The 16,242-nt window shown below is 51.2% G+C and overlaps 1 protein-coding gene and 1 pseudogene across 1 annotated transcript; both read right to left on the bottom strand.

The window, feature by feature from the left end:
• Positions 1 to 1,257: 1,257 nt before the first annotated feature.
• LOC144166038 (uncharacterized) lies at positions 1,258 to 8,423 on the bottom strand (annotated as a pseudogene).
• Positions 8,424 to 9,531: 1,108 nt separating this feature from the next.
• On the bottom strand, positions 9,532 to 13,983 carry LOC144166037 (uncharacterized). The gene is made up of 4 exons (XM_077695704.1): positions 13,831 to 13,983; positions 11,373 to 11,466; positions 10,354 to 10,807; positions 9,532 to 9,667 (listed from the first exon to the last, which is right to left on the bottom strand). Exons 1-4 carry the CDS (start codon positions 13,981 to 13,983, stop codon positions 9,532 to 9,534), a joined length of 837 nt encoding a protein of 278 aa, XP_077551830.1.
• Positions 13,984 to 16,242: the final 2,259 nt, after the last annotated feature.

Genomic DNA, 16,242 nt, shown 5'->3' with positions numbered 1-16,242 from the left:
GGTCCCTGTTGGTGTTTTCAAACACGTCTTATGTGGCACGATGGGCAGGCACCTGAATAGCTACACCGCTGGCTACAAGTTAAAGGTGATCGAGTTCGCTCTCGAGCACGGAAATGTGCCGCTGGCAGAAAATTCAACGTCGACGAAGAGTGTGCTCGACAATGGTGCGCTCAAAAGGAAGCTTTGGAAAACACCAACAGCAAAAAGCGCACTTTAAAGCCGAGCAAGTTTCCGGAACTGGAAGAAGACTTGTTCAGCTATGTGACTGAAGTGCAGAACGATGGTTTGGAACGATGGTTTTGCACTCACAACGAACACGCTGCGCATGAAGGCACCATGCGACACTTCACAGTCCTAACAGAACGATCAAAGTTCCCTATCGCACTGAGAGAACTTCGCGGAGGAGTCCCGTCCATGTTCCCAGTGTGCATAGATCAAATGTTGAAAGCACGAAGTTTGATGAGAGCCAGAATACATCGCGATCGCGCGAAACGGGCGAAATGCGACAAGAGAAAGCCAAAAGCTTCCCGTGTTGCCAGACTAGCAGCGTCGCAGTAAACTAGGCTTTGTGGGCATGATGGGCCCACGCGGGCCGTTGTGGGATACAGGGTGTTTGCCCATGCCCGGAAATGACCCATCCAAAATGTCCCAGAGAGATTCGCGGCGTCGCCGAGAGAGACGCTGCGACGGGTTCGACTCACCGGCAAAGGCGACGACAGGCTCCAAAGGGCCAGGACGAACCAGGGGATTCATTGGCCGAGTGGTACAGTGCATAATGAACGCCAAGATAGGGTTAAGAACTGCACTGTACCGGCACGCGTCTCAAGGCCCCGCCCGAATGGGTGGCCATGGCCAAGGTTGCATGTGGGCCACTCGCAAGGTAGGATGAACAGCGTCCCGGTTATCCGGCTCCGATCTCCTCAATCTCCTATCTCCCCTATTCATGGGGCAAGAGAGCGGCCAAATGCGCACGCCACACTTATAAGGTGCATGGGGAAAGGAGGCAGGTTGCTGGGTGAGGAGGAGCGGCAGCGGGGCAGTTGGCGCCCGCCGGAGCGTCGGCCTGCGAGGTGATGTCACGTGTGAGGGAAAGCGCGCACTTTTGAAGGCTACTCTCGCGGGAAGAGTAAAAGGGGATCAAATGGATCCCCACATCCTCCCCTCCGCAAGACCGGGCCCGGTCTGAACGGACCGGGCAACTCAGCCCCCAAAAGGCAGGAACAGGCAAGGAGGGGAAAGAGGGTATGCATGCGTACTTTATTGGGGCTCCGAGGCTTGGGGCGCCATAGTGATGTCTTTAAGCTCCACAGCAGCGGAGGCGGGCGTCGCGAAGACTCGCGCTACGATGGTCGCGGCGAAGGCCTCGGTGGCGAGGGCCTGGACCACGGCCTCCATCTGGGCCGGCGGGAGCTCGGGAGTCAGCATTCCGACCGGGGGCGGCTGGGGGCCAGGCGGGTCGAGGTCCACCAGTGGGGCCTGGACCGCGGCCCCACCAGCGGCAGCAGGAGAAGCTTTCCCCTCACGCCGCTCCAGGCTGTGGCAAAGTACGGCCCAGAACGCCTTGAACAAACGAGCCTCCGGGATGGCCCGCTCGACTTTCCACTGGCGCTTCCACCGCTTTTCCGTCATGAAGCACGCCGGCAGGCTAGTCGGCCCTGCCTGATGTGTCCACGTATCTACGTGGCGGTGCCGTTTCGGTGCCGGTGGCTGTTGCCCGGATGGAGGTCCCGAAGGTGGAGGGGGCTTCTGCGGGGCGCACACCCAGGCGCGCTGTGGCAACAGCGGTGCCCACCGTTCTCGTGGGCGGGCCAAGTGGCTGATGAGGGCTGCTTTTGTTTCTTGCGGCGGCCCTGTTGGCCAGGTGCGGTCTCACCCGGGGGGCCATGCTGTGTGGTGACGGTCCGGGACGAACGGCAGCAGGCGGGAACAGCCACAGGCGGAGTCGGCAGGGAACCGAGGATGGAGCCGCTGGGACGGTGGACGTGCTAAGCTGAGTGACGACCTTGTCCCCCAATGGACCCCCATAAATAACTTCCCAAGAAAGTACCTGAGCCTGCTGCTGGTGGTCCCGAAGTGTCTGTGCTGCTAGCAGCCAACGGAAGCGCCAAAGTCTCTCGTCACGCACACCACCTGTCACAGGGTGCCGGGCCACCTGTCGCGAGGGAGAGGTACCTTGTTGGTCACGTGGTTTCAGGGCAGAAGGCAAGCGTGCCATTCTTCGTGACAGCCCTCTCCCACGGGGTCACTGCGAACGCTTCCACGAGAGAGGGTCCGCCTGCCCTATAACGTAAGCACAATATCCGGCAACATATGTGATGGCAGGCAGTCTTGATTCTTTACGGACAATATCCTCGCTGGTCACTGAAATCTTAAACTGCTCAAAAAGTGTGAGTGAGCTTCCTTTATAGATGGGCTGTGCAATGACATCAAGATTGGTTATGTCAAGCACCTTCTGGAGCCCCAGCTTGTTCTCGGATTCGTATGTCTGTCTAACTGGTATATGGTAGTTGTCACCAGATAACTGATGGTATTTTCCAAATCGGCTCTCGACACAATCAGTCTGAAATTCGCCAAGCATGTCATACCGAAATCTTAGTTCTTCCAGACAGTACACAGACACCTCGTGCAAAGCATAGCTTGTGCGAGTTAGTGCCAAGTGCGTTTCTGAAGTGAGACTGCCGTCGTCATGTTCAAGGCCAGCCCAGTAATCTAGCCATCGTGTCACTCTCTTTAAAATCTCAAGCTGACAGCACGTAGCTGCTGTTATGGGGCTCTGTAACTCGTCCCGAACACGGTCACCCTTTCTTGGAGTTTTCACATTTACTACGAGCCACCAATCTGATACCATGCTGATGAACTTGGCACTTTCTTCTGCATGCTGAACACTAGCGGCATCCAGTGCAGCCACTGTTGAGAGACTGAAAACTCGCAGTGCCAACTTCACATCTTGTCGCTCCAATGTTGTCGGATTGAGCGCTTTCAGCGACAGCGCGGGCGCAAGTTTTAGAAGCTTGTTCTGCTCAACCTCGTGCAGGTCTCGCAATGCTTTAAACGGGGCTGTTAAGATTGGAGGCCTCTCGTCATTGCTGGTCGGATCCGGAAAATACATGCATTGTCTACTGTTTTTTTGGTTGAGCCAATTGTTCCTTGCTGATTTCAAAATATGGACTGGGTCCAGAATAAAAAACAGTGACCGTGATGAATCGACAGGGTGCTGGTACACAATGCTTAGTTTGGGTGGGTAGGCGAAGAGCTGCATTGCTCTCCCGTTTATAGCATTGTTATCTGAAATCACACGAATTACTCTGAATCCCAGTGCTTCAAGCTCAACAATGAGCTTTCGCAATACTTTGTGCAGTGTACATGCTTCAATCTGTGCAACTGGCAGAATATGCACTACATGTTTGTTACTGGACAGGAGACTCTGCGTCATCAACACATATGCTGTCTTAGCTTGGCATGAGCTACAGTCAAACCTGGTTATAGCGAACTGTAATATGCGCTGCGATTAGTTTGATATATGTCATAGTTCGATATAGCCAAACCCGCCTATAACGAATTTTTTGTTAAAAGTTCGTTATACGCGGGACCCCCCCCCCAATTAATCACTGCGTGCCGAAACGAACACAATTAAGTGTGTCACTTGCCACACTCAAAACAGTCCATTTATTAAGCAATAAAGCTGCTAAAGCTATTTGCCTACTTGCGTATGGGTTTTACCTTTCCACCCAGCATTGCACGCCACTCAGTGCAACATTGTTGCATGTATTTGGAGCTGAAAACATGGTATTTCAGCGCTACCACTCAAGAATCATGTTAAAGCTTGCAAGTTTCCAGCAGCTACGCTTCTTATCAGGTGAATAAAAGAAAACAGATTCACGGCAGGAATATTCTTTACTGAGCATGCCATTCTTGGAGAGCACTAGTCTAACAAGATGGCATAAAGCAGCTTTGCCTTTTTCCTTGCTTGCTGTGCTGGCTGAGTGACCAACATTTCACCGTTTTCCTTCCTTGAATGGAAGTTAATTCACGTGATAACATAAAACTTGATGACCATGACGCTAACTTCCTGACAGTGCTCATCACTTCCCAATGCAGGCAGAGAAGCCTTTTCCAACTTGTCTATCACTTCCCAGAACAGGTCATCAAACACAGGAGACTTGTTCAGTTTTAGGGAAGCAGTTCTCTGCATCTTTTTGACCAGTGTGAACAGCCTCAGTGACGGCTCTTAAAGACACCCTGGCTTGTATGACCTAAGTTCAGTTTCTCGGGGGAAGCTGTCAGTATACTCTGGCTATCCTCACAATAGATATTTTTCGTCACCTTCTTCTGGACATAACCAAAAAGGTAATACACAACCATACCATGAACTCCTGCTTTCTAGTAACCATGGTCACCCAGGCCATCACTTTCAGACTGGTTGCTGTTCGCAGTAGCTGCTTATGCTGCTTGTTGGAACCATTTACGACACATCGACGAATCTCATGGCAAATCAAACGAGTAGGGAGGCGTCGTCTTCCCAGCACTGTCTCCGCACGTATCACTCACGGAAGCTTCAGCGTCGCTGCAAGTTTCGTTGAGCACAGCTGCTGAAGCATGAGGAGGTTTTCTGGGTGACTTCCGCCTGCGCGTCAACCTTGGTTTGGAGATTCGCTCGGGAATCTTCGATGGGAAGCAGCTTAAATGTAAACGAACACAAAGGGAGAGGAAGAAACATGATGCTCCGCTGATCCCTCTTCCTTTCTGTTCATTTACATTCAAGCTGATTCCCACCGTAGATTATGCACCAGCTAGGACAGACCACAGCCATACGCTCGGGAAGGCCAGGAAGGCCTCGGCGTGTTCTTCGGGTGTTTGTCCTAACTCTGCAATATTCTGTTTGCCCGGCAGGGATAGCCACTAGGAACTCGTCGTTGCACCATACTTCTGGTGTGGGCGCCATTGCATCGCATACCTGCTCCAGTGTGGCTTGAGGCGTTGTCTGGAACGACATGTTGTTGTTCCACTGTAGGTTGTATCTTGTTGTTCCCCTGTGTTGTATGTTTTTGTTCCACTTGTTCCACCTGTTCCACTTGTTGTTCCACTGGTATGTTGTTGGTCCACAACAACAACAACAAAGCGTGCAGCCTTGCTAAGGGCTTCTTGCCTCACTTTGTGTGGCGTACGCTTCTGGCTTTGTCTTTGCTGGCGATGCTCCACCCCAGAAACCACTGGTCTTGTCTGTTCTTGTTTCCCCTTCACCAGATCAGCTGTGCCTCTGGCCACCTCCACCACGGCTTGTAGCTTGTGCACCTGGGTGTCAGAAGGTGCATGGTGGCTGCCCACCCGACTCTGTGCAATTGCAGCTTGGCTGGCACTCTCGTCCTTGACGTTCCAGTGCCCCTGGGTCCCATGGTTGCAACTGTAAGCATAGGTCGACGTCAGAACTGCCTTCCGTATTGTCAACCACGTGTTCCACTGTCGCACTGGCCCCTATGGCTTCCTCCTGTACTACATTATGTCGTAGCTGTGGCAGAGCTGACACATTCTTCACTTGTTTTTTGAGCTGTCCATGGGCTTCGCGGCCTGCCTCCATTTCTGTTTCCATCTTCCATACCTGTAGCAACCAGCGCTGCTTTCTCCTGTGCCTTCTGACGCAGCCAATACTGGAGTTCCTCCTGTCGTTTGTCAAACTCTTCCCGTTCTGCGGCTATCTGCGCCTTCAAAGCTTGAAAGCGCTGCGTCCACTCCTCTTTCGCTTCCTGTGCATCATCCCGCTCTGTTTACTTTTCCAGCAACCGCAGTCTAGAGCAAACAATGCAATCATAGCTCTAAGCCTCGTTGGCTTCCTTTCAGGTGCTAAAGAGTGAGGCCTGTAAGAGAGCCGCTGCCTTAGACCCCGTACATGCGACCCATTCTTCGTCGCCCTCATCGAGTGGCACTGCCCTCTTTCCTTGTGGCTTGGTCGTCGTAATGTAGTCCCTCCACCCGAACAGCAGGGCAGGAAGTATTTGCCCCACTTAAGTGAGCTACATGCTAACAGAAAGGTGCGATGCGTTAATAGGGATTCCTAATGCTGGCTGAATAGCATTTTCTACAGCACACGATTTGCCACTTACCATACTCGATTATAAGGCGAGGGTGCGGTTTTGAGAGTCAAAAATCAAAAAAGTATATTTCTGAGCTTCGTGTACCAGGTGGTGTATGACTTTGAGTCTACGGATTTTGGAAGGAAAACCTCGCCTTATATTTAAATAAATACAGTACCTGCATGTTGATTGAGAAATAGCCCTTCTGGTTTCTGTAGACTTTGAAGTTGTCACCACCGGATTACTTCGATGTGCATGCAGTCGATACAGGCGGTGACTCCCGGAAAGCGGGCAATGCTGTGAAAGACCCTCATGACTTTTGTCAGCGCCGCAGCTTCTGCAAAGTGCACCAGCCATTCGAAGAGGTGGCTTGCTGGCAGCTCTGTCACCTTCCCTACAATGCGGCACAGAGTTGCTTGAGAACCTCGATGAGGTTTCCCGTCACCACCTGGAAAAAGGCAGCTCACCTTCCGTACAATGCGGCACAGAGTTGCCTGAGAACCTCGATGAGGTTTCCCGTCACCACCTGGAAAAAGTTAGCTCAACTTCCGTACAATGCGGCACATAGTTGCTTGAGAACCTAGATGAGGTGTCCCGTCACCACCTGGAAAAAGGCAGCTCACCTTCCGTACAATGCGGCACAGAGTTGCCTGAGAACCTCGATGAGGTTTCCCGTCACCACGTGGAAAAAGTTAGCTCAACTTCCGTACAATGCGGCACAGAGTTGCTTGAGAACCTAGATGAGGTGTCCCGTCACCACCTGGAAAAAGGCAGCTCACCTTCCGTACAATGCGGCACACAGTTGCCTGAGAACCTCGATGAGGTTTCTCATCACCACCCGGAAAAAGCCAGCTCACCTTCCGTACAATGCGGCACGGAGTTGCTTGAGTTGCTTGGGTAGGAAGACTCGATGGCTGATGTGCAACTGACCGAGTCAGCGAACTGAATAAGATCGAGAGCTTCGAGCGCTGGGAGACCCAAAGGTATGGAGCGTAAGGGTGAGACAACATACACAGTTTGCCGAACCGTGAATAGTTTCCACAGGATATTGGCAACAAACTTTCCGAGAACATGGAGTGGCTCATTAGGGGTCCTGTTAGCGTTATGTCGCACTTGTCTAACCTGGTAGGCAATCCAGGAAACGTTGAGGGTACCACAGAAACATCTGCACCCGAGTCTAGTTTAGCGCACACTGGAGTGCCGTTTGTGACGACCTGAGCATACGAGAATTAGAGTGCTCCCCGTGCACTGCGCCAACAAAATACGCCCCCTTGTCCATATGGAGAGAAGAAAGTTGTACCTTCTTTCAGTCGCCTGCAGCCTTTTTCCGACATGCCACTGCAAAATGTCCGGAACAACCACAGTAGTTGCATTTCGCAACTTTTGCCGGGCAGGAGGTCCTGGGGTGCGCTCCTTGACCGCAGTTGGGTCATGGACAGGGGGTGCGTGGTCGGTAGGACTGTTCTCTATTGTCCTGACATTGTATGCCAGATGCACTGTTCCTTGACAAGCTGCTGGGACGCCGCTGTCCTGAAGAGTTCTTCCGGAGCTGCCCTTGGTTGCTGACCGCGTCGAGGTTGCTGGCTGCCGCTGCCGAAGGTTCATCGCTGGTTTCTCGCAGCTGCTGCTGCTGTCGTTGGACGGTCTCCTTCAAGCGAGCTTTTGCTAAAGCACTGGCGAGTGTCAAATTTGCATCCATTTGTAGCGACTCGGAGAGCTTCGCATCACTGAGGCCGACGACAAACCTGGCGCGAATCATGCGTTCCTTTTCCTGGTAGTCGCACCGGTCCGCCAGCGTGTGCAACGCAGTGATGAATTGGTCGACTGATTCACCAGGTTGTTGAATGCGTCGGTGAAAACATGCTGTCTCATAAACTAGGTTCCGTGCGGACACGAAGTGGTTGTCGAACTTCTTTTTGACGACTTCGTACTGCTTCTGTTGCTCTTCAGTTAAAGCGAAAGTTGAGAAGATTTCTCTGGCTTTCCTTCCCATCGTATAAAGCAGAGTCCAGACTTGTGCTTCTTCACTTCGCTCGTTTAAGCCCAAGGCAAAGTGGTAGTCATCGAAGAGCTGGATCCAACAAGGCCATTCGGATGTCCTGTCGAAGTCAAACGTTGGCGGAGGTGGAACAGCGAACATGCCGTGGAATGGCTTGACTCCGTTGTCTTCTGACATGGCGGCGCTTGAAGATTGGTGCAACGCCCCTTGAATGTCAGAAGACGCCATCTTCTGACACCATGTCGTGTTGCGGCCTAGAAGTAGGCCGAGTGCAGCTGGGCTGCCGCAAGAACCGGGAAAGGGACAGAGCCACCGACGATGCCGGCGAGATAATGACAACCTTTATTCCATGCCACCAGTGTACATATATAACAAACACACATGCGACCAGTGACGTCACGTACAAACTGCACGTGGCGCATCGGGGCGAGAGCAGCAGATAACACAGGCAAACGATACGTGGCTAATGCGCTATCACCACAGAACTGCATTGTTGGCAAATTATAACATTGCAAATTTCAATCAAATTTATAGAAGTGCTGCGTACTGTAGTACATCATTTAATGCGTAAATATGTACCTACCTCATTACCATTTCTCTATCATGACCTTTCCTTGAGCTTTTCCACCTCAAAAGGTATTAAGCTCAGCATGCGTGGCAGCTAGAACATCTGGCCCAACGAAATATGCACATTATCGCCGATATGGCATCGGCCCGAAACAGGGAGATGGTTTACATGGAATTATTAATCAGCACTTCACAAGTGACCTACGTATGGCTCTGTATTTGCGGCAGACAGTTTGTAGTTATTAGGTCACCAGTCCTTACCTTCGCATTTGGACGCCGCGTTCTTGAAGAAGAAGCTTTCCCGCAACACACGGGCGTCGTGGGCACTCCCTGGAAACCCGGCGAACACATCGGTGAACAACATATCCACATCACAGATCCCCTGCAGGACGATCGAGTGGAACTTCTTTCTGTTATAATAGCTTTCCTCCGACTCAGATGGTGTGGAAATGCGGATGTGGCATCCATCGACGGCCCCAGTGACGCCCGGCAGGGCACCACGGCGACCGAGTGACAAAAACGCCCGCTTCATCCTTCCGCGCTCGTCGGCGTCCGGCCACCGGATCTCTCGGGCGCTGATGGAATAGAGGAATGCCAACACCCGGTTGATGGCAAGGTGCACGCTGGATTCGGCGACGTCGAACTTGTCCGCAATCCGGTACACCGCACTCTGCGTACTGATGTACGTGAGGGCGATGAGCAGGGTCTTCTCGGAGCTCATTTTTCTTCGTCCACGGTGCCCAGCAGGGTAGAATTCAGAACTCTCAAATTCAGCACCAAGCTGAGCGACCGTGGACCGTGAGAGCCTAAACATTTTGCGAAATTCAAACTCCAAGTACGTGGAGACGACCCGCTCAACGTACAGGGGCACTTGGTGGCGCTCCTCCCTCACCAGCTTTAGGGTGCCTGGATGCGCGCGCCCGCCTCCCCGTTCAGGGTGGAGAGAACCGTGTCGTCTGCTACGGCGGCCGCCGTGCTTATGCCCACTCCGTGCGGCGCTCGCGTGTCGAGCGGTATGTTGGAAGCGATGCGCCTTTGAGCGGACGATAACACTGCAAAAAGGGCACTACGGCGGCATTACAGTGAAGTAGGCAATATTTTTGGTGGAGTTTAATTTAACAATACCTGAAGGTTAGCTGTCTCACGCTATTATGCAACGCTGTCACCTGAAATTAACCGTTTAAAACGCGTTACAAATGCTGGTCAGCGTGGCGTGTTTTTTTTATTTTTTACATATGTAACTACAGAAATGCAGTTGTACGGCGCTCGGTGATTTTCTTTCCTAGCCAGAAATATCGCGTTCAACGCAAGCGTTAGTATACAGGAGTGAGAAAATTTCTTCGCTTCTAGCATTGCTGTTCTTCGGCCAGAGTTGCACGATGAACCTGTATTGCTTGTAAACAGGTTATTATGCAGCCCTAAAAATTCGCGTTGCATAAGAAGTTAGAGCTTTGAGATCGAGCTCATAGCCCTGGGAGATCTTCGTATCATTTAGTAAAAGAACACAGTTCCTTTCAATGTCTTGCATGCCTTCTGCTTTCGTTTTCAGCAGGTCTACCACGTCTGTGAGTATCCCAGGCAGAAACTTGAGTCCCTGTACTCGACGCGCAAAAATCCTGTTAGCCGGCAGCGGGTACCGGAGTTTCCTTAAGGTTTCATAGCCGGACGTCCGGCAGGAAAATTTAAGTTTGAGGCGCTTGCTTTACAGTTTGTGGAGACCTTTTGTTGCTGTCGCGCGACAGTGGATGTATTTGGTCCTCGTTCAGAAATTTCATGTTCTTTCCAAAGGTTTCTATGTTACCTTCGAGCTTCTTAACCTTTTTTCGGGGGCCTTGGATCGTTGAGTTTGCCTGGGTATGCAAGTCTTGAAGTTTGCTGCATTTCCGTGTCAGTTCTGCCAGCAGCTTATTAGCAGACTCCGGGTCAGACACCCCAGCTTTCATTCCACTGGCTGAGCCTTGCAGACCTGTTTCGTCCACTACCGGTGCAGTTGAGCTGGCTTCATGTGAGCTGCAATTCTGTCCTTCAGGCAGCCCAAGGCTGCCCGGCGACGGCATTGCGTCGATGGCAACTGCATGACCATCAGTGATTACGTCGTGCTGATCTCCATGTAGAGCTGAGACGAGAGCGGTCCCAGTCCTTTCCTTTGGTGCATTTCTGCGACGAGGCAAAGCTGCAAAAGCAATGGAGAGCATCAAACTGCATCCCATAAACAGCATTAGGCATGCCGCGACTGGCTTTCTTAATGTCTTAACACTTCATGTCTGAACATCCGCACGCTACCTTTGCTGCACATTTGAAATGCCTGTAGTCCTCTGCAAAGAGATGAAACGTCATTTTTGGGCAAGGTCACAAACTTCGTTCCCGGCGCCTTTGTTACTAGTTTACATCCGCAAAAACAGCATAAGAATGCCGCCCCTCCCCCCTCTTCCTGAGAGCTGTGATCCAACGTCACATCCGACACCGTCCAAGAAAGAAATCAACTCCTATGGGCTTACGTTCGTTATATTTGAAAGCAAAAACAAATGGCGAAGTTCCGCCACCACAACTCTAACACCTAGAAACAAAACAAAGTTCGACCTGCTTTTTTAGTGCACTATTGGAATTATAAGCGCTGCTATCAACACGAAAAAGCGCTGCATGCGTACACGGCCACACAATGAAGTCTTAAGATTGCAGTTGCAAATAATGCTAAATTCTCTGTAAAAGCACGCGGAAAAAAGGAAGTAATAACTGACGTCTGAAGGAAAACACTGTAGGCACGGCATTTGGCTTTATCTTTTTCCAACCATCCGCCCGGTTTTGCTCGAACCTGTCCCCTTCAAAAGGAGCCTGCGCGTTCATGGAAGGTCGCAAATTTATTTCCTTCGCGACATATCACCCGTGTTCGCTCACCAACGTTGCTGTATTTCATACGTGTTTAACTATTTTCCTAATGTGTTGTTGCGAACTTTACCGCAACTGCGACATTTAAAGGTGCCCTGAAAGGCGTTTTGAGCACACTAAATAAGGTAGCGCAATCGTTAGATTGGGTCGTCAAGGTCATCTGGGCCAAGTATTACTCTTTTACGCGCAGCGGAAAGCTCACACTTTTGTTGCAAAGTTTGTCACTTTTTTGTCACCCTTTCCTTCGTGTTTTTGGACGCCGCCATCTTCACATGTCTACATCATCGATTCCCAGATGTTCGTCATGAGCTAGACATCCTGCTATTGGGCGGCTTTTTCACGCACTTCCGGCAAAGAGATGAGTCGTCCGCTCAGCGTCGGCTCGCCGGCTGATCTGCCAGCGGAGTGTCGGAGTGCTTGGACATTTTACGACAAACGAAACAAGTGTAAACAAACGCTTAACCGTTTGTATTGAATGCAACACGGCCATAACACGACATGGATATTCTCTTACCTGAGTACGTTCCGTAAAGAAAGCGTTGAAGCCCCGTGGCACTTCTTTCGTGCAATCGCAGAGAACGCCCTGAGCCGAATGCCCGGGTTTGACGGATACATTTTATTCCACTTCAAAACAATCCAGAGATGCGTTTCGAATGAACACAACGTCACAACATGCGTTGCAAGTCTGAACCGCGATAGACACACGATAGGTTGCCTCCTCCTGCCTGTCGTAAATTCGGCACTCACCTCGCGCGCGGTTTGCGGGGACGAACAGCAAGTCACTTAACTCTGGCGCGCAAGCCGAGATGGCTTTTAGCCACGCACACTGCACATACCCCATGCGAGGTTGAGTCGTACGTCGCTCGAGAAAGATAATCCAGACCATGGGAAGCACTATCCACCCGCAGAAGCACAACGTCGCATTTCATCGCGAAACAAAGGCGTCCACAACACACACACCATCGCCTCCTGTAATGCCAAACGCATCTCACACTTCCCAATGGGAGTGAGTGGTACGCCTGCAGTGCCCACATGTCGCGAGGTGGGGCCCCGAGCTGAACCGGGATCACGCAACCGTAACTGACTTCTGGGGAGGTTTGTGCCTTGTTGCCAAGGCAACCGATGTTGGAGATTGTCAAAGAAACAGCGCTCGCTCCAGCACTAGAAAGCTCAGAGCCGCGCCGGAGCATGTTTTGCCAACGTTGCCGCTCTCCACCACGCGTCGCCCCAAGCTTAACTGGTCACATGATTGAAGCGTTTTGTGCACGGGTTCTGTATCGGTTTAAAATGTCTTTTTCACATGCTGCCGGCAGGAATAACCACCACCACAAAATAGGACCCGGCACCAGCGGGGCCACATCTGATACGGCGCAGTGAGCGGTGCATGAAAGGGACCGAGCGCACGATCCACCCCGAGCGGCAGCGAGTTCGCCGCCGATTAAAAGTCACGTGCTGCCCTGCAGCAACGCACACCGCGAAAGGGCAAGGCCAGGCCGCCGCACAAATGCGGCCAGATTTTTCGTTCGCTTTTCCAGCCTTGAGCGGAGTGCGGGATTCATGGCGTCAACAAAGCTTGCCCGTAGCAGACGGCAGTATGCGGAGCGCCATAGCGGAAGTACGTCACCGCTGAAGCGCGCAGCATCATGGGAGGGAAGGCTCTCGCGCCGTCAACAGCGAAAGGAGGAGGAAACGCGGCGCGCGTATAATGCGCGGTTTTTGATTTACGATTTCTCAGCTTATACTCATCGCTTTAACAAAATTCTTGCGGGAGGAGATTGCTAATACATTGTCTTATTTGGTTACATGTACATCCATGCATCGGCTGAAGGTATTTCAGGACCCCTTTAAAACCGCACTTTTATGATTTGCAAGCTGTTCCGCAAATGCGAGTAACGTCCAATAAACGTGAATGAACATTGGTTATACTATGGGGGGCCAGAACATTATCTGGTAAACTGTGGGCGGTCCCTTCAGCACAGCTTTCTCCTAGTTGAGCTGCCCCGTCTGGAAGGTCGAAATGCACAACTCGTACTGATTTTTTTGCAGCACCGAAAAGTTGAAGAACACTTACAAATGTGTAAAACACCGTATCACAAATAACACAGACGCTCACATAGCTTTTGATAGCGTGAAGGAAACGGTGTTGTTTTTTTTAACAGTTTGACGTTACTGCTACTAATTTGCGTAATTTGTAATCTAATTGCCGGCCCAATCATTACTATATTATCCGCAGTCTACTGCGATCATCACTCCCGCTTAATAAAATCCACGCGAAAAAAAACTATTTCGAGGAAGCGCCGCTGTACTCACACTGCATAAACACGAGGTGTTCGTAGGCTGCCACTTGTCCCACTTGATTCTTGCAGTCCATACAATTCTTCTTTTCGGATCCCTTGGGAACTGAAACATTCGCAAACCATTCCTGGAGTGGTTACTGCACTGCGGCATGCAGCAGCAGGGCATTTTGTGCCGACGACTACTGGCGAACTACGCTCGCAGGCAGCAATTTCCCACTACCAGCACCGGCCGGCGCACTAGTTGGGCATGAACATGGCGTCGTCGAGCATGGGCATGGCGGTGGCATCGAGAGCAAACCAGTTCTGGTGGCATCGGCTCCGTCAAAGAATGGCACCACTCTGAACGGGGAGGCGGGTGCGCACGCATCCAGGCACCCTCTCCAGCTTCGTTAATATCAGCAGCGCAATGTAGAGGTCGGCGGAATATTCGTCGTCGCTGTCGCAGTCACTTCCATCGGAATGTGAACTCTCAGATTCCGGTAATATAAGCACAGCGCCAAGAGCGCGAACATCTTCCGGTGACATCTTCGAGAGCAGACGATGTTTTCCCGCCTCTCGTTTTTTGCCGGGCGGCGCCTGGCGGAGAGCGAAGAACTTCGCCGCCAAAACTGTATGCATACGTCAGTGTGACGTCACTTCCTGGCCAAACAGGAAGTGTTCGGACTCACCGCGGACTATCCGAGACTGGTAAATCGAAGAAGCCCAATATTATCTCATATGCAGCGCCCCCACGTGCCGTTGCATGGAGCCGTGTTTTCGTGGTGTTTTTGGGCGGTGGCACTAACTCTCTTTACTCTTGAAGGAACTTTTCTTTTTGTGGAAAACTCTACCGTATTTATTCGAAAATAGGTTGAGCACGAATATAGGTCGACCCCCTAAAAATTGAAGTCGCCGAAAAAAAAAATAATATATTCGATTATAGGTCGACCCATACTTTTAAGAAAAAACTTGAGGAAACTTTTGAAAACTCCCATTTATTTACAATGCGGTCACCTCACTGGTTGGAGCCACACACTGCGTCGTCGTCGGAACTTGCGCCGCATGCGCCGCAGTTCATTACCCATCCCCGCCCCCGACTGGCTTTGAAGGCTGAACGGCCAATCCTGCCTCGCAGCGCTAACTGTTGAGCTTTGGTCTGAATATCGCACACTCCTCTTCCACGGGCAGCCGGAGTTTTTTCTCGAGAGCATCGTGCCTCCCAATTGTAGGGCCACGAAACGCACGACGCAGTCCCCTACAAGCAAAAAGTTCGTCCCGCTGTTTCCGCCATCCCCTGATCAGCTTTTCATTAACGTCTAACTCTCGCTGAGCGGCGCAGTTGTTCAAGTTCTCAGCAAACAGGATCACCCGCCGCTTAAAGTCCGACGTGACATCGCGAAATGCGCACGAGAAAAACGTTATGTGCGGAAATCACAACGAAGCAAACACAAAGAAAGCGCATGAAACGGAGAACGGGAGATAGTAGAGACAGCGAGCGAAGCAGGCAACGCCGTTCCGTTCACGAGGTGGCTACGCTAGGTGGCGAAAGTCACCTTTACCCCCACCTCACGCTAGCCGCTACCGCGGCTCCGAAGACACCAAGCCAAGCCAATCTGGCTCTCTAGCCAATACGTCAGCTCGCTCGTGTCCGGTTCGGCCGCAGATAATGCGCGATAGCCGGCAGTGACTGTGGGTGGTTTTCTTACGCTGATTGTTTTGTTATTTTTTCCTTTATTTTCTTGCCTGTCTTTGTTCTAGATGCTCCGCGCTGCCGCCTCAAATTGAGGAGCGCCGGGCGCGACGGAGAAACGGATCGCTCGGTGCGCTCGCATTTTTGATCACGACTATAGGTCGAGGTTCTTCGGTCAAGATTATAGGTCGACCCTCAATTTTTAAGCACATTTTCGGTAAAAAAAGGTCGACCTATATTCGAATAAATACGGTAGTTGACTTGTCCAATATTTTTGCTCAGGTTGTTATATTGTTAGCTGTGTGTGTGCAGAATGAACACTGTCCGTGGGATAAGAGTGGCCTAGATTTTGTTACTGCTGTCAGTGCACAATGCACATCGCCGTGAAGCTGCACCGAAGGAAATACCTCGCATATAATCTGCACCTCTTCTTTAACCCTGAAGTTTTCGCATTTTTGGTGCAGGTTATAAGTACGAAGATATGGTAGTTAGACTTCAGTAATCTCTGGTTATTCTCAAACTGACTTTCTTGCCTCTGTGTGTGTGTTTTTCATGAGTTTCGAAATGGTACCACATACGTCCAACATAGACTGGGGCGACCCATGGTGCTGTTTTGAACTCATCAAGTGCTGTGGCCTGCGTAAGCTTCGACGCCAGCAGTGTGCATGCACACCTCATTTTGAGAACTGTATTTCTTGTTCCTTCGTTTGTCAGGTGTTCTTTTCTGCTCGAGGATCGCCTGGGCTTTCTTCATTC

Source organism: Haemaphysalis longicornis, unplaced genomic scaffold, assembly GCF_048455015.1.
Source record: "Haemaphysalis longicornis isolate Haplotype H1 unplaced genomic scaffold, Haemaphysalis longicornis Haplotype H1 scaffold_16, whole genome shotgun sequence".
Lineage (NCBI taxonomy): Eukaryota > Metazoa > Arthropoda > Arachnida > Ixodida > Ixodidae > Haemaphysalis > Haemaphysalis longicornis.
This window is presented reverse-complemented; position numbering and strand designations above follow the sequence as displayed.

Excerpts from the sequence above, each read along its gene's own strand:
- LOC144166037 (XM_077695704.1), bottom strand. The coding sequence starts at position 13,983 with ATGCCCTGCTGCTGCATGCCGCAGTGCAGTAACCACTCCAGGAATGGT. Across the intron at positions 10,808-11,372 it reads TACAGTGTTTTCCTTCAGAC|CTTTGCCTCGTCGCAGAAAT; the intron begins GTCAGTTATTAC and ends TTGCTTTTGCAG. Across the intron at positions 9,668-10,353 it reads TCGCGCGACAGCAACAAAAG|GCGCATCGCTTCCAACATAC; the intron begins GTCTCCACAAAC and ends GTCCGCTCAAAG.